The 24,332-nt window shown below is 41.2% G+C and overlaps 1 protein-coding gene across 1 annotated transcript in view; it reads left to right on the top strand.

The window, feature by feature from the left end:
- ELP3 (elongator acetyltransferase complex subunit 3) overlaps positions 1-24,332 on the top strand; it is a 150,462-nt gene that overhangs the window by 93,424 nt on the left and 32,706 nt on the right. Inside the window, exons 12-13 of the mRNA XM_070734881.1 lie at positions 3,125-3,190; positions 10,790-11,017. Coding sequence (XP_070590982.1) covers positions 3,125-3,190; positions 10,790-11,017 — 294 coding nt within the window. The remainder of the gene's footprint in view (positions 1-3,124; positions 3,191-10,789; positions 11,018-24,332) is intronic.

The raw sequence follows: 24,332 nt of genomic DNA, 5'->3' as shown, positions 1-24,332 counted from the left end.
TGCGCATGCTCTGAAGGAAAAAGCTGGTGGTGCCCATGGACCGGCCCCCACCGACCAATCCGGTTCGGTGATGTCATTTTGACACCACCGGCGGGTCGCTATTAGTTCGGGCGAACCAGTCTGAACCGTGAAGAACTCACTTCTGATATAGTTCAATGCTCCACAACCTTTCCAGCTTTTCTCAGACCGGGGGGGGGGGGGGGCGTAGGTGGTGTTGTGTGGATGCATATGCTTGAATGCACAACTCAATTTCACAAGTGGAAGGCAATCTTACATCCGCATGAGGCATCATTTGTGCACTTGTGCAAATGGAACTTCACATGTGCGCATAATTGCTTATTACTCATGCAAATTGAGCTGTGCGCACAAGCATACCTGCCTGCTGTTTGCATGGCCCAGTACTAAATGGGCCAGTACCAACCTGCAGCCCTGGGATTGGGGACCCCTGAAATAGTTGATTTATAAAAGGCTATTTTGTGTATTAAAACAAACCAGTCCTGTCTAAAGATCTCCTATTTACAATACATATGTTTTCTTTACAGCTTGAGCTATACAAAGATAATTTATAATTTTTAGGATTAAAGGGATTTGGGTGAAGTGCTATCAATTGCATTTGTTCATGGAAAAAGGCTTTTAAAACTTATTTTTTCTGTTAAGCAAAGCTCATTGTTGCTTGTTGTCCCTTGGTGTATTTAATGTATTTATATAGGATAGAAATAAATAATCATTTGAACCAAAAGTACATTTGGAACATTGAGAGCATATGGTGGATGCATCCTCCAAGGATGATTATAATAGGAGACTGCTACAATAGACAAGGCCAGTCACATAGAGACAAGTTGTCTAACATACAAGTGATACATTTATGAAGCCCAAAGGCATTACTTCAAATCAATTATGTTTATTGAAGTTGGTGCATGTCCGCATGCCAGGATCCTACTTATTTAGTTTTATTTTTAAATTTTGGGTTCTATATAGGGAGCCTAGAGCAGGGCCCCCCAAACTTTTGGAACTCAGGGACTACCAAGGTCATACTTTTAAATTCCGCGGACCACCAAAGTCATAATTTGAAGTCCTGCAGACCCCTAATATCATTTTAAAAATATAAACACTTTTGTAAAATAATGATCAGACAACTTCCATTTTATTAATATTAACTGCTGTAGCAGAACAAAAGTGTTGACAATAATTAGTCTAAATTAGCCAGGATTAAAATGAATATCCTGGGTAAATCAAGATTTGCATGGCACCTAAAGTTGCTCCAGATTCACAGCAATCTTAGTGGTACGGAAGAAAAGGGTTGAGCAGTATTGCTGTCACTTCCACTGAAAGTCCCTTGAAGAAGATAATCATTACTGAAGAGATTCATTGAGTTTTAAATCACTTTAAGATTAAAAGCCGTGCTTGATTTGTGCTTAGAAATGGATAATAGCTGTTTAAGAATTCAATTCAATTCAATTGATTAGATTTGTATGCCGCCCCTCTCCATAGACTCGGGGCGGCTCACAACAATAATAACACAATATATGACAAATCTAATAATTAAAAATCATTTAAAACCCCTTATTAAAAAGAAAACATACAGTCTGCTGTGCTCAATTTTTTTGTTTCAACATTTTTGTTAAGTATTGGATCAAACTTCTAGACCATTTTCAGGGCAGTCAAGATATAAGATAGTGCACTAGTTGTTGTTGTTGTTGTTGTTATTATTATTATTATTATTATTATTATTATTATTTATTAGATTTGTATGCCGCCCCTCTCCGTAGACTTGGGGCGGCTCACAACAACAATAAAACAATATACAACAAATCTAATAATTTAAAAGTCACTAAAAACCCCTTATTAAAAAACAAAAACATACACACAAACATACCATGCATAAACTGTATATCTTGACCCTTAGTAATTACCATTTTTACAAATATCTAGAAGCCACATTCTTTCCCTCCCCTTCCTTCCCCAGGATCACAAACTGAGTTTATCATACTTTGCTTACTTTGTGCCACTGTTGTCACTTGTACATCCAAAATCGGGGCCCACCCTGCTTGAAACTGAGTTAAGAACTAAATTATTTATAGATCAGATCACTTGTTCCCTTCTCAAAATCTTGGGTTACAATTCTCTTAAACTATCCTCCAAGTAATTCTGCTGTCATTGACAGGAATTAAACATACGTTGCTTGTCCTGTTTTAATGTAAGATCAGACATATTTATCCAGATATTTTTCATCACATTTAAGAACATAAGAAGAGCTATGCTGAATCAGGCCAAAGCCCATCGAGTCCAGCATTCTGTGTCACACAGTGGCCCACCAATTGTCCATGGGGGTCTTGAGCATAAAGAGAAGGCAAGACCCTCCCTTTCCCTGGACCCCCAACAAGTGGTACTCAAGGGAATCCTGCCTGCCTCAACCAACATAGAGGCAGCACTTGGATATCCGTTTCAATAACCATCTATATGCTTGGCATCCATGAATCTGTCTAATCCTGCCTTGAAGCTATCAAGGCTGACAGCTGTCACGACCTCTTCTGGAAGTGAATTCCATAAACCAACGACCCTCTGGGTGAAGAAATATTTCCCTGAAAAATTTGAAAGATTCTTGTCACTTAGAGAAGCATGGCAAGTTCCAGCCCCAAATTCTTCATAGAAATCACACTCTATGACCATTTTTTCAGGAATTTCTCAGTCTGCATAGCTTTAAACTTGCACGATCACTATCTCTGCATCAGTCCTTACTTATCCAGTGCAAAACACAGTTAACATTGGTGTCTCGTATTTGATGAGAAATTTCTTCTCACCTGGCTGTTTTTTAAAAAAATATTGATATATTTCTCCACGAGATGCAGATTGCTTCAAGGAAACCAGTGTTTGCTAACATGTGCAATGGATGGGCTTTTAATTAATATATCAGGCTTTTCCTTCCTTATCCTATAATGGATAAGTAAGCATTTTTATTTTGAAATCTCCCCTTCAAATTGTCATCTTGTCTATTTTAACTTAATTTTAAACCCTGGAGGAAATGAGGGTGATGATGAAGGCCCTATTCCTTAGCCTAAATAGGTTCCCTGTTGCAATTCTTTTCTTCTTATCTGAAGCTTTATCGCTTACTCTTCCTGTCTAGTGCCGTGATGTGAGAACAAGAGAAGTTGGAATACAAGAGATACATCACAAAGTCAGACCCTACCAGGTGAGCTTTGTTTTTTCTGCGTGTGAGTGTTGAAAAAAAGAACTTGACACCCTTTTATAGAGGTTGAGATGGCAGAATCGCTTGTCTTTGTTCCCAAAATAACAAAAGGAATCTGCCTTTTATCAAGCCAGATCAGTAGTCTAAAAACAGTGAATATGTCTTGAATAAAACATCTCAGCTAGTGATTCTTAATTGGTGATACAGTGGTACCTCTACCTAAGAACGCCTCTACTGACAAACTTTTCTAGATAAGAACCGGGTGTTCAAGATTTTTTTGCCTCTTCTCAAGAACCATTTTCCACTTATAAATCTGAGCCTCCGAAACTGTAACTGGAAAAGGCAGAGAGAAGCCTCCATGGGATCTCTCTAGGAATCTCCTGGGAGGAAACAGGGCCGGAAAAGGCGGGGAGAAGCCTCTGTAGGGGCTCTCTAGGAATCTCCTAGGAGGAAACAGGGGCTCCACCCTCCCTGTGGTTTCCCCAATCGCATGCATTATTTGCTTTTACATTGATTCCTATGGGAAAAATTGCTTCTTCTTACAAACTTTTCTACTTAAGAACCTGGTCATGGAACGAATTAAGTTCGTAAGTAGAGATACCACTGTATACCAGTATGTGCCATCAGTAGAAAGTGAAATGGAACCAAATTAGGTGGAATGTAGGGTATGTTTAAATGTCCATCTGAGGAGAGAAAAGGCACAACCAGTTATGTCCCACAGAGTTGGCCTTCTCTGGGTCCTGTCGACTAAACAATGTTGTTTGGCGGGACCCAGGCGAAGAGCCTTCTCTGTGGTGGCCCCAACCCTCTGGAACCAGCTCCCCCCAGAGATCAGAATTGCCCTCACCCTCCTCGCCTTTCGTAAGCTCCTTAAAACCCACCTCTGTCATCAGGCATGGGGGAATTGAGATATTCCTTTCCCCCTAGGCCTATACAATTTATGCATGGTATGTTTGTGTGTATGTTTGGTTTTTAATAAGGGTTTTTTAATTATTTTAAATATTAGATTTGTCATATGCTGTTTTATTATTGTTGTTAGCCGCCCCGAGTCTACGGAGAGGGGCGGCATACAAATCTAATAAACAAATAATAAAACAACTGCATCTCCTCATTCACTCTGCTGACCGTGGTTCACTCAGCTTTTTGTCTAACGCGGAATCCACGTCTACTCTTACGCATCCTTGTCAGTTTTACAATTCCTGGAAGAAGAAAAAAATCACGCTTGCCTTGCATCTGCCAGAACTTGTAATGATGCTGCCGTGGGTTTGCAATGGCCATAGAGCCCATTGCCAAACTAGGGAGTTGAACAGTTGCCCACTTGGCACCTTAGCAAGAAGCCATCAGATGTGAAAGGCAATGTGTCATTCCTCTCTGCAAGCCAACTGGGTTGTTCCACATCCATCCCATAACTCGCCTCCTTTCTTTTATAACTTCTGTTAGGCATTGGCATTGGCATTGGCCCGTGGATGCTCATTGACAGAATTTCAAATGGTCTCCTTTCCCACAGGGCAGCTTTGACTGTTGCAAAGATTTATTGAGCATTGATCCTTTCCTTTCATTTTAACAGCTGCCTTCTAGGTAGGAATTTCCCTCTTAGCAGCCAATAGTAGGGGAAGTAGTACTGGCTGAACCTCTGTCTCATCCATCATCATTATCCTAAAGGCTTTTTTTTTTAGTATCTGAGAATCCAACAAGAAAAAATTAACCTGGGTGCCCTTTATCTAATCCTTTTTTCTCCCCCATACCTTTTTTAAAAATTCCCTTGAAATCTAGGTTCTCTGGTGGATACAGTTGCAGATATAGAAGGTTGAGAACCATAGATCTTGCTCACTTTATTAGCAAAAATTATTCATTTTTTATAAATAAAAAAAAGTTTATTTGGGGGGTGGGGAAACCACTGCAGCAAATAAAATTAGCATAAGTCAAATAAACATGTTACCAAACATCTCAGCCAATTTAGGCTCAGAAAATTATTTTCCAGTTCAAAAAGCATGCTTATCCATAATTGGGTCTGTGATAGAAAACATTCTATTAACATTTTGTTAACATTCCAGAAAGCTGTGAAAACACTGCTTTTACAGAGAGCCCTCCAGGGCAAACAATGCTATTTAATTGGAGGAAAGTGCTTTGGGGGAGGTGGGTTGTCTGATTTATTGTGGCTATGTGATGTTGCTTTGTGGTAGGTTTTTAGGAGATGGAAGCTGCCTAGAATCTTTCAATAAGACGGCACACAAATACATGTTGGAATTATAAAATATGTCACATTATAATCAGCTATGGATGATCATTACAGTATCTTTTGTTTCTAATTATTTAGTCCAGGAACATAGTAACCCACCATGGAACTTTGGTTCCGGGAGTTAGATTAGAAGTGGACAGAATCAAACAAAGTGAAGATGAATCCAGATTAGATGCTATGGCTATGGAAGATGAACTTTCTGAATGGAGGTTTTCATTCTGTTCCAACTGAGGAGGCTCAGGTGGCATCAGAACCCTGGAATGAATCTTAATAGCTTCGGCTAATAAACTGGTTGCAGGGGAAATGAGCCAATTTGCACTAGTGGCAGGTTAAAATTTCAAGATGCTTGTGATGAAACTGCCTTTGAAGAAGACTTCCAGAACTGAATGCCACCAATTGAATATTGGTGGTAACCAGGGGTCCCCAAACTTTGCAACTTTAAGACTTGGGGATTTCAACTCCCAGAATTCTCCAGCTAACTATGCTATGCTGATTGGAGAATTCTGGGAGTTGAAGTCCACAGGTCTTAAAGTTGCCAAGTGTGAAGACCTCCAATATAAACTATCTGGCTTTATGACGGATGGACAGCACCAACTGAACTCGTTGCCAATTTATTGGTAGCTACTTTAAATGGCAAATTGTTATTATTTTATTTTATTTTATTTTACTTATTGACACCGCACGAATCCCAGCGACCAATAAGGTCCCACAGAGTTGGCCTTCTCCGGGTCCCATCGACGAAACAATGTCGTTTGGTGGGCCCCAGGGGAAGAGCCTTCTCTGTGGCAGCCCCGGCCCTCTGGAATCAACTCCCCTGGAGATTAGAACCGCCCCCACAATCCTTGTCTTTCATAAATTACTCAAGACCCATCTATACCGCCAGGCATGGGGGAGTTGAGACACCTTTTCCCCAGGCTTTTTTTATATTTATGTTTGGGTACGTATATGTTGTTTGCTTTTTTAAATATGATAGGGTTTTATGTGCTTTTTAATATTAGATTTGTTTTTCGCTGGAATATTGTTTTTATTATTGTTGTGAGCCGCCCCGAGTCTTCGGAGAGGGGCGGCATACAAATCTAATAAATTGAATTGAATTGAATTAACCTTGGAAGAACGTTAAACAATAGCAATTCAAATTGCATATTGCCCCCAGAATTGTCTGTCCTGCTGGTGCAATTTGGTTACAAATCTCCAAAAAGATGCAGCTGGTACAAAATGTTAGTGGCGTACAACATATCTGTATTAAATCAGTTAGTTGATTACGAATACTGTAGGTGTCTGGAACCTTTGCAAAGTGCTGGTAGTTATCATTAAATTCCTACATAGCATAACTCCGATTCATCACACAACTCCTTTAATCTCTAGTGAAGTAATCTCTACAAAGCCTTTGAGAGTTCTTCTTCCTTATGAGAAATACAGGGTATCGATTAGGGGTGTCAAAACTCATGTCATCATCATATGATGTATCGGAACTTTTCCCCCCTTCACTAAACCAAGGGTGGGCATGACCAGTATATGATGCATCTGGTTCGCAGACTGTTGAGTTTGACAACCCTGATATAGATTAATCTTCTCTGTGGTATCCCTGCTTTTTCAAGTTTCCCCTAGAAGTATATATGTATGTATGTATGTGTGTATTGATTGATTGATTTGATTTGAATTGAATTGAATTGATTTGATTTGATTTGATTTGATTTGTATGCCGCCCCTCTCCGTAGACTCGGGGCGGCTAACAGCAGCAATAAAAACAATGTACAATAGTAATCTGATGTTAAAAATGATTAAAAACCCATTAATATAAAAACCAAACATACATACATACAAACATACCATGCATAGAATTGTAGAGGCCTAGGGGGAAGAGGATCTCAATTCCCCCATGCCTGACGGCAGAGGTGGGTTTTAAGTAGCTTACGAAAGGCAAGGAGGGTGGGGGCAATTCTAATCTCTGGAGGGAGTTGGTTCCAGAGGGCCGGGGCCGCCACAGAGAAGGCTCTTCCCCTGGGTCCCGCCAAGCGACATTGTTTAGTTGACGGGACCCGGAGAAGATCCACTCTGTGGGACCTAACTGGTCGCTGGGATTCGTGTAGCAGAAGTGTATATGATCCCCAACTCTACTTGCATTGTGAAAGCAAATTAAATTAATTCTATTGCGCTCTTAGCTCAAGTTGATTGGGAGATTCTATCATAGGATATTATAGCAAATGGATTACGTTAATTAAAAGCAGCAGGGTTATTTTCCATTAGATGTTGATGGGAAATAAAATTAAAATCTTTAAGGCCTAGAGCTGTGGTAGTGCAATGGTTAGACTGCAGTATTGCAGGCTAACTCGATTGACTGCCAGCAGTTCAATCCTGAGCGGCTCAAGGTTGCCTCAACTTTCCAAGGTAGCTAAAATGAAGACCCAGATTGTTTGGGGACAGTATGCTGACTCTAAACTGCTTAGAGAGATCTGTAAAGCATTGTGAAGCAGTATGTAGAAATCCAATTAATAAATATAAGTCTAAGTGCTACTGCTATTCCTAACACACTAGAAAATCCTCAGTTTATATGAAATAATCCAGTATACATCACATCATCTTCTGTATCAAGATTTATCCAGCGTGGCCAGCTATGTAATCAGATTATCAGAAGCAACAAGAGGATTTTATAATAGACTCTTATCACCATAAGCAGAAGCAAGATTGAGTCTAGAATTCAAAGTCCAGTATCAACAGATCTTCAGGAATTGAAGCAACAAATGAGCAACAAGGAAGAAATCTGGGCAGTCTCAGCAAGCATAGATACATAGACAAACAAGCTGTCATTGACATTTATTTATTTTATTTTATTTTATTTTATTTTATTGATTCATTTGTCCAATACACAAATACATAGGAAGAAAAAAAGACGTGGTAATATATATAAGGGTAAAAGTGAACTTAGAGGAGAGGATATATGAAAGGAAGAGAATATATATGATAGATGAAAGAAAGGAAAGACAATTGGACAGGGGACGAAAGGCACACCAGGGCACTTACTGGCCTCTTAGGAACCTGGAAAGGTCAAACGTGGAGAGTCTAAGGGAGAAGTGTTGGGGATTAGGGGTTGACACAATTGAGTCCGGTAATGAGTTCCACGCTTCGATAACTCGATTGTTGAAATCATATTTTTTACAGCCAAGTTTGGAGGGGTTCGTATTAAGTTTGAATCTGTTGCGTGCTCTTGTGTTGTTGCGGTTGAAGCTGAAGTAGTCATTGGCCGGTAGCACGTTGCAGCATATGATCTTGTGGGCAATACTCAAATCGTGTTTTAGGCGCCGTAGTTCTAGGCTTTCTAGGCCCAGGATTGTTAGTCTATTTTCGTAGGATATTCTGTTTCGAGTGGAGGAGTGAAGGGCTCTTCTGGTGAAATATCTTTGGACATTTTCAAGGGTGTTGATGTCTGAGATGTGGTATGGGTTCCAGACAGATGAGCAGTAGTCTAGGATGGGTCTGGCAAAAGTTTTGTAGGTTCTTGTGAGTAGTGTGAGATTGCCTGAGCAGAAGCTGCGAAGGATCAGGTTAACAACTCTAGAAGCTTTTTTGTGTGTGTGTGACATCTCTCAAGCAGAGCCTTATATAATGGAAGCTCCTCTCCTCTACCCAAATAATATCCCAGCTGATCAGAAGTTGATCAGAAAGAGAGCTCATTGAAAGGTCTCAGGTGAGAACTCAAGAAAGGATCTTTGGAAGATGCAACAAAGCACGAGTTCTTACTAATGCAAAACAAAACTCCAAAGGAAACACTGCAGGGTTGTCTTCAAGTGTTTCCTCTAGAGCAGCGACTGAACTAACCCAACAGTAACCAACCCGTAATTAACAAGCTCATCTTCTGAAAACCTCCAGAAACTCCACAATATCAGAAGCATGGCTTCAATTCCAGATTTGGGCTGGCCTGCATATCAAGGGGCCCACAATCTTCATATTCTAGTGATTAGAGTATTTGTATCTATATTGCTTGCAATGTCAGTTGTTCAAACCCTACCTTTTTTTTAACTTCCTTTTAAAAAAAAATAAAGTTTATTAATTTTTAATTTTTTAAAAACAAAACAAAATCATAATAAATACAGTAATAGTTCTGCATTGGTACATTCTTGCATATTTTTCTTTTGAGCTTTGTTATATTTTGTAAACTTATATACATTTAATCGCTCTACACTTAATCTTATTTAATAAAATAGATAATATACTTAAATTTATACTATTATGCTGAATATTTGTATACTTATACATATACTATTATACTTATATGTTATACATTTCTCTCTATATATATTTACATAATGTGCTTCAATTTTAGCTCTTTCTTTTCATTTTGTTTCCCTATGCCGAATTCATTGATACCATCTGTCCCAAATTTCAAAGTATTCTGAATCTTTTTGGCCACGCAAATCAATCGTTAATCTATCCATCTCTGCGCATTCATATATTTTTCTAATTATTGTATTTTGGGGGGGAGTTTCTGAATCTTTCCAGAATTGGCAAAGGTGATTTTTAACTTCTAAATATTAAGAGCCTAAGAAGAAACTTTGATGTTAGAATATTCATGACTGCGAGAGCCAATGATAACAAAGTCAGACAATGAATAGGCATAGCAACTAAGTCAGACAATGAGAGCTAAGCACATCTGAATCTGTGCAGAGAATCGAAACTGAAGCTAGAAGGCTGGGGGTGGCTCAGTCCTCTTTGTTCTCTCAGTCCGCTCTGAACTCTGAAAACGAAACTAACTCTTCTCTTTTGCCTGTGTGTTTGCCTGTAATTGCTGCTATGTTAAAGAAGAACTCTGCTACTGGTATTGTAAATACTCATGTGATATTCTTGTATATAAATAAGTTTCTTATTTAAATCAATCTTGCTGCATCAGTCTGCCTGTGTGTGCTTTCTGGATTTAATTCTCTGCAATAAAGTCTGATATTTGATTAGAGAAATCTTTTGTAATGTTTTCTTCCCTCAGTGGCCAACTATAAGCAAAAAATGCATAGGTCGTGTCTAAGCACGGTGCTTCTTGGTATATTCTCAGCAGAAGGCGTTGAGAGGCCACAACTACTGAGGTCTCTTCTAAGAAGTGTTCATGTGATTTTCCACAAAAGATGTTTTCATTTAACATTTTAACTTGTGTGGAAAGACAATAATCACACTTTCTGACTCTACGCTGTTAAAAATCCATCTATTGTGACCTGCACATGGTGAAACTATTTCACGCTATTTTTCTCCAGCACAAAGAATTACCTGCATCACCATGAAATTGGCTTTGGTCCCTTTTGATTGCTGCACAATTTTTACAGTGACTACTCTCTATTATCATTTATCAACCTTTTGGCTCTTCTTTCTCTTTTCACCAGGTTGAACTGGTCCGGAGAGACTACGTGGCCAATGGTGGTTGGGAGACTTTTCTTTCTTATGAAGATCCTGAGCAGGACATCCTGATTGGACTTCTACGTTTGCGGAAATGTTCGGAGGACACATTCAGACCTGAGCTGAAGGGTGGTGTCTCCATTGTCCGGGAACTCCATGTCTATGGGAGTGTGGTTCCCGTTAGCAGCCGAGATCCCTCTAAATTCCAGCATCAGGTAACTGCTGCTTATTAAAGTGAACAGTGACTGCATCATATAGAATTAATCTATCTGCCTTTGATGCACTTTGATATTGTGAGCTTTTAAATAGGGTATCATTTTATAATAAATATAAAAGTACCGGTAAGTGAAGTCTCCTTTGAGTCAAGCTAAATTCCAGATGATCTTGACTTGATTGGGTAATTCTCTTGGCAATGAGATGGATGAAGCTGGTCACTTCATTCATCATCTAGGGCAGCGTTTCCCAACCGGTGTGCCGCGGCACACTAGTGTGCCGCGAGACACCGTCAGGTGTGCCGCGGCGAGAGGCGGCGGAGGAGAGTGGGCGGATCGGGCGGGCAATGGGGCAGGGCGGAGAAGCCAGGGGCGCGTTTGGCCGGAGGCACCTACTGCCGCACCTCCCTGCCCCTGCCTCCCCACAGTGCCTCCGGCCAAACGCGCCCCTGGCTTCTCCGCCCTGCCCAATTGCCCGCCCGATCCGCCCACTCTCCTCCGCCGCCGCCTCCTGCCTTGGGGCGAGCAATCCGGGAGTCCGGGACTGTGTGGCTTTGCGCCATGAAGAGAAAACGGCCGACTTTTCCCTGCTGCCGTTTTCTCTTCATGGCGCAAAGCCACACAGTCCCGGACTCCCGGATCGCTCGCTTCTCCGGTCAGCAAAGCCATCTGCCCAGGAAAGCGCCGCGCTGGCCGGAGAAGCGAGCGATCCGGGAGTCCGGGACTGTGTGGCTTTCGGCCGGGCTAACGGGAGGCGGCGCGAGGCCGAGCGCTGGGGACGTCTGGGAGGGCAAGGAGGCTGATGGCTGCTGCGCACTCCACTCTCTCTCCGGCTCTCTCTCGCTCTTTCTTTTTTTCTCTGTTGCTGGCGTGGTGAACGAGAGAGAAAGAGAGAGAGAGAAAAAGGAGGGGAGAGAGAATGAGAGAAAGAAAGCAAGAGAAAGAGAGGGAAAGAAAGCAAGAGAGAGAGAGAAAGAAAGGGGGGAAGGAGGGAGAGGGAAAGACATAGAGGGAGGGAAGGAGGGAGAGAGAAAGCAAAAAAGAGAGGAAGAAAGAAAGAAAGAGGGATGGAGAGAAAGAAGGGAAGGAAGGAAGAGAGAGAAAGAGAGAGGGAGAAATAGAGTGAAATGGAGGAAGAGATATTTTTTTTGTCCAAACTTTTCTTTAGCCCCCCCGCCCCCCCCCTTCAGTGTTCCCCAGAATTTTGAAAACATGAATAATGTGCCGCGGCTCAAAAAAGGTTGGGAAACACTGATCTAGGGCAGGAGTATCAAACACAAGGCCGGATGTGGCCCATGATGTGGTTGGATACAGTCCGCAGGTTTGCTTGGAAAATGTAAGGGACCAGCCAGGTCGCTTCAGCCCGGTCTACCCACTAAAATTAGGCCCAGTCTTCCCAGTGTGAAGAGGAAACGTGGCAGCAGTTTGGGAAGTGGCGTCAAGCTGGCCACACCCACCAGTCGGCCACACCCACTTAGTCAGCCAAAGGAGAATAGGCAAAAAGGAAGCAGTGTGCTCCCTCCCATATTTATTATTTATTTATTGGATTTCTATGCCGCCTTTCTCCAAGGATAGGATATACCAGGGTGATTCGACAGAAACACACATATGAAATGATATGATATGATGATATTATATTATATTATTATATTATATATTATTTTCCTAATGAAGTTTATTTATTAATTAAATTTTTATGTCTCATGTGATTCAAAAAAACAACAACTAATAACTGAGTTATCTTTGATGCCAGTGGCCAACCAACTCCTTGATCGAGACTTTGGGTAAAATTACTACTGTTTTTTAATAACAATAGAATCAATTGTTGGAGCACCTGATTGACATGTGTCATTGTTTCTTATGGATCTATTCCAGTGTTTTCTAATTTGATGTTTTCCATGTGTCTTCAACTGCAACTGCCATAATTTTCTTCCATAAGTGAGACAAGACTAGATTATATACATATTCGTTTGTGGGTACATTTGTGTGTGTTTGTGCAGTTTTGAATCAATATTTACTGATTCCCTTGACAAATCCCTGCAGTTTTCTTGGCAATATTTTGCAAGTGATCTGCCATTCCTTTCATCCTAGGGTTTAGGGAGAGTGACTAGTTCAAGATTTTGTGGCTTTGTGCCTAAGACAGAACTAGAACTCACAGCCTTCCATTTTCCTGGTTGGTGTCTTAACCACTACACCAAATTGGTTCTCTTTTTCTATCATTTGGCTTCACTAAGGTGAGTCCTTACCCTATCTCTCTGTTTCCAGACTGATATCAGGCCTAACCCAGGAAGAACGTAGAATAATCCAGCTAAGGCTAAATTTTTTACTTGCTTATATCATATAGTCAGGATCTTACCATATTAAACCTATGCTACTCTAAACCTAATGGATATCATCTGGGAGGTTGTAAAGAATGGCTATCCTTAGTCTCTTTCTCTGATCCAGCTCTGGGCTGTGATATCTCTTGTTTCATCCCCTCTTCTTACAATGTGCTCCTTCCTTCATTAGAAACTGCCTTTTCTTTTTTTGAAAAAATATAAACTTTAATTAACAATTAAAGTAAAAAAAATTAACCAACATGTTTGACATTAGTTGAGGTTTTAGGCTTACATTTCAGCAGTTTACCATTCTTTCTTCTTTATATATTTTATATCAATTAATTAATATGTTGGTATATACCGGTACTTAATATATTATATTGGTTACATAGTTGTCTTATCACAGGCCTAGATTAAATTTATATACGGTATAAAGGAAAAAGAAAGGAAAGGGGGGGGGGGAAAGGAGAAAGGAAAAAAAGGAAGGAAGAGTAAAGAAAGAAAGAGGAAAGAAAGGGAAAAATGTGCTGTTGGTCAACTATTTCAGTTGACTCACACATTTGAGCGAACTGTTCTTAAGCACATTTATGCAATTAGTAAGTTCTTGATTTGCAAATACAGTTATTATACAGTAAGGTATAATTATTTATTTATTAGATATATAATATATATATATATATATATATATATGTTGTGTTTGGCTCTGGCCCAGCTCCTGCACCAGGGAATGTGGAGGTGGAGGCAGGGGAAACGTCAACATGTCCTAGGCCTATTTTGTTGCCGGCAGAGTCAGGGAGTGCAGTTTCCTCGGAAGACGAAGAAGTTGGGAGTGACTTGGAAGAGGGGGGCTTGGCACACAGCCCAGGAAGCCAATCACCATTATCTTCGGTCGATTTGGATGATGAAGTGTTAGACCCACGCAGGCGCAGACTTATGCATCCAAGAGACCAATTGAGGAAATATTACAGGAGATAAGAGAGGCCACCTGTGTTTGGGTGAGGCTCCAGTAATTAGAGCTGCTGCTATAAATAGCAGCGTGCTAGTTTGGCCGTTGTGGAAGATTATCTGATCGCAGTTCTTCAGGATCGTGCCTCTCTGTTTCTGAACTTTGTTTGTGGATTTTTCACGCCTTTGACACCAAAGCAGAGTAAAGTGTGTGTGTGTTTCACTTTGTGGGAAGAAGGAGGGCTGTGACATTTCTTCACAGCTACTAGCTAAGTACTTAAGGACTGATTAAGGGACTTGTACAGCCTACAAGGTTGTTTTGGGGAAGAGTGCTCTTTGCAATACAAAAAGGGTGCTTTGTTTCTTTTGAATTTTGTGATAAAGGACATTGTTTTGAACTTTCAAACGTGTGTGTGTCTGAAGAAACACCAGCCTGAAGATGATGAGTGGGACCTCATCGAAACGTCGCCAGAAATTTCCGACGAGGTCTCACTCGTCAGCTTCAGGCTGGTGTTTCTGTCCTTGTTCTAAGGCGAACATGCCTGGCTATGTTGGTAAGACCCAGATTGTCTCATGTCAAGCCCAGAGACAATAACATCCAAGAAATAAGTGCTTGCCATATATGCCGTGGCAGCACAGTGGTTAGAGTGCAATGTTGCAGGCTAATTCTGCCGACTTCCAGCAGTTTGGTTCTCACCGGCTGAAGGTTGACTGATCCTTCCATCCTTTCCAAGTTGGTAACATGTGGACCCAGATTGCTGGGGGCAATATGCTAGATTTGTAAACTGCCGTCAGGCCGAAGCCATTGTGTGGATTCAGAGGCTTTGGCCTGCCACAGTAGTTTAGCATTAGGGGCCTTGGGAAGGGTAGCGAGTGAGAGGGAAAGTTACTAAGCACAACAAATTTATTTATTTATTATTTATTTATTAGATTTGTATGCCGCCCCTCTCCGTAGACTCGGGGCGGCTCACAACACACTAAAGCAGTTCATACCAAATCTAATAATTTAAAAATTTAAAATATTTTAAAAACCCCATTATTAAGCAGACATACATACAAACATACCAAACATAAATTGTATAGGCCCAGGGGAGATATCTCAGTTCCCCCATGCCTGACGACAAAGGTGGGTTTTAAGGAGCTTACGAAAGGCAAGGAGGGTGGGGGCAGTTCTAATCTCCGGGGGGAGCTGGTTCCAGAGAGTCGGGGCTGCCACAGAGAAGGCTCTTCCCCTGGGGCCGGCCAAACGACATTGTTTAGTTGACGGGACCTGGAGAAGGCCAACTCTGTGGGACCTAATCGGTCGCTGGGATTTGTGCGGCAGAAGGCGGTCCCAGAGATATTCTGGTCCGATGCCATGAAGGGCTTTATAGGTCATAACCAACACTTTGAATTGTGACCGGAAATTGATTGGCAACCAATGCAGACTGCGGAGTGTTGGTGTAACATGGGCATACCTTGGGAAGCCCATGACTGCTCTCGCAGCTGCATTCTGCACGATCTGAAGTTTCCGAACACTCTTCAAAGGTAGCCCCATGTAGAGAGCATTACAGTAGTCGAATCTCGAGGTGATGAGGGCATGAGTGATTGTGAACAGTGAGTCCCGGTCCAGATAGGGCCGCAACTGGTGCACCAGGCGAACCTGCGCAAACGTCCCCCTCACCACTGCTGACAGATGGTTCTCTAATGTGAATGGCTTTTCTCGAGCCAAGGTCACCTTTTGTTCTGCATCAACTGAAGAAAAGAGAAAGTTGGTGAAATCCCTGCCCCGGATTGGGTCTTGTGATGGATTTGTGGCTGTGGGAATGTAGGATGAACCTTAACCTGGGTGGGAACTGGAAAGACCTTAGTATCGGAATGAAGATTGGTGTGTGATTAGATTAGATTAGATTTAGATTAGATTTATTGGATTTATATGCCGCCCCTCTCCGCAAACTCGGAGCCATGTGACCAACATGGCTCTGTTAACAAATGGAACCTTGAGTGAAAGAATTGGACTGGAACTTGATTTATTTCTCAGATGCTATTTAGGGCGTTGACAACTGCTTAGAGAGGGCTGTAAAGTAGTGTGGAGTAGTATAGAAGTCTAAGTGGTGTTGCTATTGACTTACTATATTAAATGTGTGTTTCCACAATGTGTTTATAGTGCATTTCTTTTCCTTTACCTCTGTTCTTTGCCATGTGGGCTGTGCAGCTGCTTCCCATCATTTCTTTTCTCTCTCTCTCTCAATAAATGGAATGCAGTTAAGTAAATATTAAATTAAGTGTCTCTTGGATGCGATCATTAGTTCGCCACCTTTGAGCTTTTAGCCAGAATAGAGAAATTATCAGCGTGCACTTTATACACCTAATTTTTTTTCAGTTCAAGTCATTGTGGTTTAAAAGGAGGTATTTTGAAGCGTTTCTCTCTCTCTCTTTTTTGGCTGTATGCGCATTAGAATGTGACTTCTGTTTAATGGTAATAACCCTGGGCAATGAGGCAGCAGCAACAGAGAAATAGGGGAAAGGAGCAGAAAATGAGTTCTTACTTCCCGAAAGTGAAATTTCAAAAGCTGGGAGTGGAAAAAAGGGGTTGACGCACGTGGAAGACAAAAGGGAGAGAAAAAAAGTCAATTTGAATAAATCTAGCACTAATCAAAGGAAATAGATTGGAAGCGAGGCCCTGAGTGCATGACGCACGAAGATGGACTGGAGGAATGTAGCTGCGGCACCCCAGAAACGGCACTGTTTTCCTTCCTCTTTCCCTCCCACGCTTCACATTCCTGGAGCACAATGGAATAATTCATGGTGCATAGTTCATGTAAAGCTGTATTAATTTATGGATAGATCTTCTTTGCAAAAATAGACTCGATCCTTTCCTCTACCTCGGCCTATTCCTGCTGGTACGATCAAGCAAGAGTTGCGGCCCTATTTGGACCAGGAGTCACTGCTCGCAGTCACTCCTGCCCTCATCACCTCGAGGCTGGACTACTGCAACGCTCTCTACATGGGGCTACCTTTGAAGAGTGTTCGGAAACTTCAGATCGTGCAGAATGCAGCTGCGAGAGCAATCATGGGCTTTCCAAAATATGCCCATGTTACACCGCCTTCTGCTGCACGAATCCCAGCGACCAGTTAGGTCCCACAAAGTGGGTCTTCTCCGGGTCCCGTCAACTAAACAATGCCGCTTGGCAGGACCTAGGGGAAGAGCCTTCTCTGTGGCGGCCCCGGCCCTCTGGAACCAACTCCCCCCAGAGATTAGAATTGCCCCCACCCTCCTTGCCTTTCGTAAGCTACTTAAAACCCACCTCTGCCGCCAGGCATGGGGGAATTGAGATACTCTTTCCCCCTAGGCCTTTACAATTTTATGCATGGTATGTCTGTCTGTATGTTTGGTTTTTATATTAATGGGTTTTTAATTGTTTTTATTATTGGATTATTATTGTACGCTGTCTTATTATTCCTGTTAGCCGCCCCGAGTGTCCGGAGAGGGCCGGCATACAAATCCAATCAATCAATCAATCAATCAATCAATAAATAAATATTGGGCATTACAGTGATCCCTTGCCACTTCACGGTTCACCTTTCACGGCTTCAGTGCGCCGTGGGTTGTTGAAAGACCCGGAAGTGAGCGCGGGTGGTGGCGGTTTTGCCCGAGTCGGACCTTCTCCCTTAACCCGGGCAATAACGAATGGAGGGTAGGCTGCTTTAAAGGCTTGCAGCTGAGTTAGCCGGTCCTGGCGGCAGCAGAGAAGGGGCTGGGGTTAACTTAGCGGCACACCTGCCTTGTCCCTGCCAAAGCGACGCTTTGCTGCTGGGTGCAGAGTGGAGCCTCCAGGAGCCCCTCGCGAGGGTTCCCTGAGAGAGAGAGATGGAGGCAGAGAGACGAGAGGTAAAGAGGGGTGGGTGATAGACAGTGTGTGTGGGGGACAGAGAGAGAGAAAATCCTACTTCAGAGAGGGGCGGTATACAAGTCTAATAAATTATTATTATTACTTCGCGGATTTTCGTTTATTGCGGGTGGTCCTGGAACGTAACCCCCGTGATAAATGAGGGGTCACTGTATATGATCCTAGGATGCTGCAACCATCATAAATACATGCCAGTTGTCAAGCACCCGAGTTTTGATCATATGAACATGAGGATGCTATGCTGAAGGTTGTAAGTAAGAGGACTGGTTTTAAGTCATTTTTTTTCAGAGCTATTGTAACTTTGAAGGAGCTTTAAACAGATGGTTGTAAGTTGAGGGTTACCTGTACATCTTGAGTTCTAGAAAGAAAGATGGACCCAAATGCAACTAATGTCACCTGTCCCTCCTTCTTTTCATCTTAAAGCAAACTATGGAGTTTTACCCAGAAATAGAGCCTTTCATAACCATAGATGGTCCCCTGTCGCGGTTTCTCATTTAATGGACATGGTTGTCATAGTGAAAAGGCCTGAGGGAGCTTGGTAAAAAATAGTTTTATTTTGGGAGGTAGAGCCACATTATACATTCATAAACATGATGTTATGATTGTAACTATATTGCCTTTTAAAATGCTTCCTTATTTGATAAAATCAGTTACAGAATATAATTGGCCCTATTCATAATAGGTACATTTACAAGTAAATGTTCTTCTATAATGCTTTTTAGATGCAATTCCTTTTATTTTTAAATTGGACTGCCCATCTTAAACTTGAAGATAAAATCACACAATTCATTTCCTTGGACCATTTCAGATCTTTCTTGAGCTGAAGCTATTTGTGGTTGGCTAGATAGCAAGGAATAACACAAACACACTGAAGGAAAATGAAATGGTGATTGTGCTAATGTTACTAATTGAGAAATGCCAGTTTTGTGTGCATTAATTGTTTTGAGTGGAGCTTGGCTTGTTGTCCTACACCCGTGATGGTAGCACGCAGAGCCATATCTGTGGCGTTGTTGAGGCATTGCCCTATGTCTTCGGAGAGGGGCGGCATACGAATCTAATTAATAATAATAATAATAATAATAATAATAATAATAATAATAATAATAATAATAATAATAATGTTAGCTGCAGCACGCATGTACGTGCGGGCCAGCTGATTTTCTGCCTTCTGGAGGGGGGGGGAGCATTTTCATCCTCCCCAGGCTTCAGGAAAGCCTCCAGAGCCTGTGGATGGCAAAAAACAAGACCCAAAGGGCCTACTGGAAGTTAAGAAAGGGGCTTCCGGTAGGCCCGTTGGGCCATTTTCACCCTCCCCAGGCTTCAAGAAAGCCTCCAGAGCCTGTGGGTGGCAAAAAACCAGACTCAATGGGCCTACTGAAAGTTCAGAAATGGGCTTCTGGTAGGCCCATTGGGCCATTTTCATCCTTCCCAGGCTTCAGGAAAGCCTTCAGAGTCTGTGGATGGCAAAAAAACAGACCCAATCAGCCTACTGAAAGTTCAGAAATGGGCTTCCGGTAGGCCCATTGGGCCATTTTCACCCTCCCCAGGCTTCAGGAAAGCCTCCAGAGTCTGTGGATGGCAAAAAAACCAGACCCAATCAGCCTACTGGAAGTTCAGAAATGGGCTTCCGGTAGGCCCATTGGGCCATTTTCACCCTCTCCAGACTTTAGGAAAGCCTCCTGAAGCTTGAGGTAGGCAAAAATTGGCCCAACAGGCCTACTGTAATTTTGGAGACTTCGGTGAGGCCTGCGTGCATTCATGTGTGGGCAGCGTGTGGGGGATGAGCATGGGGAGGGCATTGCATTATTATGTTGTAAGCCGCTCCGAGTCTCCGGAGAGGGCGGCATACAAATCTAATAAATAATAATAATTATGGATGTGGGCTCAAACGCATGTGCAATCGCACACCCGTGCGCTCTTTTGGCACCCCTACAAAAAAAGGTTCGCCATCACTGTCCTAGACCTATACAAAGTGAATTGTATGACTGACAGGTGAATCGTAGATAATGTTATGAATGAAACAAATGAAGCCCCAGTTGTGTAGATTGACATTATCCTATAACAATAATATCAGTGTACACAGAGGATGCCATTCGATGAAAATTGTTTTTCTTACACCATTTGTATCCTTCTGAGATTGTCTGTATTGCTAGTGTGTTATCTTTTGGGATTGAGCAATTGCCTGTAAAAAAAGTGCAGGCCGATCATTAAGATCTATGAGTGGAAAGGCTTTAGCTCCAAGCTGAGTTGGATCTCCTATGTTTGAATGGGTTTTAGTTGAGAGATAGATGGGACAAGTGAGGTTCTGTCTTTTTGTTCTCTAAATCTCTCTTGTAGTGGGTTATTCTAGTGTACCAGTCTGGACTTGCTGATCAGGATTCTCCCCTACTAATTCACTAGCTGGATATGGCAGTTTGAGAAATATCCAATATAAATTGCTGTGAATCTCTTCTTCAGGGGTGGGCAGATAACAGCCCACAAAGCAAACACACAGAAGATTCATACTGTCAAAATTAAGTGGTAAAATATTCAAAGATGGAATTGGTTTGATTCTCAGAAGTGTCCTGTTATTACTTAAAAGAAAACACCTGAAACAACTGTCCAAAGGCCACAAAAACTCAGCCCTTTGCTCCTTCAAGTTACAATATCACCAGAAGACTTAAAAGTTAAATCATGGGAACTGGACCAAGGTTTATTAAATTGAGATGTTTCATTACTCACCGAAGTAACTACTTCAATATAATGAAAATTTTAGTTAGATATAGAATATACATTTAAATATCCCCAGAGGACTTCTTGTGCACCTTCAGTAGACAAAGGTAAAAGTTCTTACCTTGGGGGAACTGTTTTCTTCTGCTCCTTCTGATGATGATGATGATGATAATAATAATAATAATAATAATGTATTAGATTTGTATGCTGCCCCTCTCCGAAGACTCGGGGCGGCTCACAACAATAACAAAAACAATATAATAGTAATACAAATCTAATATTTAAAAAGTATATATAAAATCCCAACAATTAAAACCATACAACACATGCATACCAATATAAAAGACTGGGGGAGGTGTCTCAGTTTATTTATTTTATTTATTTATTGGATTTGTATGCCGTCCCTCTCCGCAGACTCGGGGGGGCTAACAACAGCAATAAAACAGTATATAACAAAATCCAATACTAAAAACAGTTAAAAACCCATTATATAAAAACCAATCATACATGCAGACATACCATGCATAAAATTGTAAAGGCCTAGGGGGAAGTGTATCTCAGTTCCCCCATGCCTGGAGGCAGAGGTGGGTTTTAAGTAGCTTTCGAAAGGCAAGGAGGGTGGGGGCAATTCTAATCTCTGGGGAGAGTTGGTTCCAGAGGGCCAGGGCCGCCACAGAGAAGGCTCTTCCTCTGGGTCTCGCCAAGCGACATTGTTTAGTTGACAGGACCCGGAGAAGACCCACTCTGTGGGACCTAATCAGTGGTACCTCTAATGAACTTGATTTGTTCCATGACCAGGTTCTTAAGTAGAAAAGTTTGTAAGAAGAAGCAATTTTTCCCATAGGAATCAATGTAAAAGCAAATAATGTGTGCGATTGGGAAAACCACAGGGAGGATGGAGGCCCTGTTTCCTCCCAGGGGATTTCTAGAGAGGCTCCATGGAGGCTTCTCCCTGCCTTTTTCAGCCCTGTTTCCTCCCAGGAGATTCCTAGAGAGGCCCCACGGAGGCTTCTCAGAGCCTTTTCCGGCCCTGTTTCCTCCCAGGAGATTCCTAGAGAGGCCCCACGGAGGCTTCTCCCTGCCTTTTCCGGCCCTGTTTCCTCCCAGGAGATTCCTAGAGAGGCCCCACGGAGGCTTCTCCCTACCTTTTCCGTTTACAGTTTTGGAGGCTCAGGTTTATAAGTAGAAAATATTTCTTGAGAAGAGGCAAAAAAAATCTTGAACACCCGGTTCTTATCTAGAAAAGTTTGTAAGTAGAGGCGTTCTTAGGTAGAGGTACCACTGTAGTGAAGTACCTTCGCTCCATACGACACACTCCCCCCACCAAATATGGGTGGAAAGGGTGCAGGTCTTTTGGTGACTAGCAGCCAGGCGGCGGCAGTGTTACTTTTACAGTGCTGAACCCGGCCTCTTCTGTCTTTGTCATTGCCCACCTCTTCTGTCTCTTTTCCACAGTGCAGGAGTCAATAGGCAGAGCCGGCACATGAGAGGACACCTATCCGTGGGCCTCTCAGTCTGTGCCTGATTTTTTTTTTCTTGTTTTCCTCTTCTAAACCTAGGTCCGTCTTAAAATCAAGTCCATCTAATTATTCATATAACTACAGCAGCCAGACTAGCATTTGCGCAATGCTGGAAAAACGAAGACATACCCCAAGATGACTTAATAATAGGAAAAATCAAATACTGTGCAGAAATGACTAAATTAACTATGGTAATTAGAAATAATACTGAGTCCTCATTCAACAACTGCTGGGATCCCTTCTACTGTTGGTTAGAAAAAAAAGAACAACTTGCCTAATAAATGTTAAGAACTGTATATATTCAAACATATACAAATCTGGTATCCAATCTTTCTTTTTTTTAAATAGATGTATGAGACATCGATATATATACTAAAATTAGACTGGCTTTCTTAAAACCTCTTTATCTTGATTTATTCAACACTTTCTCTTATTTATCTAAAATTTTAAATATTAGATATAAGAAAATGAGCTACTGAAAGTATATCTAGTTCACAATTTTAACACAGATCTACTGTATACACGCCTGCCCTTTCTTTCCTTCTACTCTTCCTTCTTCTTTCCTTTCTTTCTTCTGTATGTTTGTATGTCTGTCGACGGTTTTTGTCTATTTGTCTCTGTCTACCGTTTAAACTATAATTCGACAGGATTATTGCTTTAATCTCTAATTACCCATTACTCGCATTTCCTTTTTTCTTGTAATTTGACATGTCTATATTGTTAATTGTAACCAATGTATTTATTGTATATTTGTAAATAAAAACTTTTTAAACTATAAACTTAGGTCCGACTTATTGTCAAGTGTGTCTTACACTGCGAAAAATACGGCGTGTGACAATGAATGAAATGAAAAAAGAAAAATAGACTAACTGCTTGATTTCACAGACTAATTGGAAATCTGTTAAAGCCTAATGTCCATTAGTGGGATTTTATGCGTGAGTAAAATGTACATAGAGTCTATAAACTGTACACTATGTGAATAAAACTTAGATAATGTATGGGCATTGTTCAGATTGATTGCAAACAATAAATTTTGTCTGTTGTTTTTAGATTTTGCCTGTTACATTCAAAATCAGCTGAACCAAAGATCATAAATTGAAGGTTCACTGTGGATATGTTATGTGTTTGTGGAACTAAGAGAAAGGGAAAAGATAGAAAGTGGTCCAATCTTGCAAAGTAAAATATATGCATAAAGAAATGAATGGGGAAACTAAAACATATGAATTGTTTTGATCCGTGACTTTGTGGTTGGGTATCAAAGTAGGACTTCATAGTTTGATGAAAACATGTTTTGTGAATAATAGGATAATGGGAGAACCAAGGATGAGTTTGGGGGGCGGACTAGACAACACTATAAACGAATGCAATCCTAAAATAAGCATTATTCTGTTAGAATAGGTGAAGTAACTGGATGGTGGGAACAATCTAAGAATAAATTGAGCCATCTTGAGATACAAGAATGGATGCAAATGGTGATGGTTTGGTGATTGCTTAGAGAAAGATGTTATTTCAAATATGTCATTTACACATAAATGGCATACATACTGCAAATGGAAAATAAATAAATAGAAAAGATTATTGACATGGTTGTTTATAATGAAAGACAAAACATCTGTGAAAGCTACACTGGTAAAGAGATATTCTGCCTGGACAGAGCTTTCTTTGGTAAAGTTAGAAGTATCTATCGGAAAATGGATATGGAAGGAAAAGAAAGATCTGAAAAACACGAGTGAAAGTAGAATGAATGTAGAAAAAGAAAATATTAATCATATAAAAAATATTAGACTATATATTTTTTAATTTCCTGATAACATGTAGAAAGAGGGAGTGGTAGCTCCTTGGAATAGAGTACTGTAAATGGAATTATTTTACACAGGTATCTGGAGAAATATGAACAAAGATCTTTGCTGGTGTGCAGAAATTAAAAAAAAGG

The sequence above is a fragment of the Erythrolamprus reginae genome, chromosome 1 (genome assembly GCF_031021105.1).
Source record: "Erythrolamprus reginae isolate rEryReg1 chromosome 1, rEryReg1.hap1, whole genome shotgun sequence".
In the NCBI taxonomy this organism is placed as follows: Eukaryota; Metazoa; Chordata; class Lepidosauria; order Squamata; family Dipsadidae; genus Erythrolamprus; species Erythrolamprus reginae.
The sequence above is the reverse complement of the archived record's forward strand: the minus strand, read 5'-3'. Positions and strand labels throughout refer to the sequence as shown.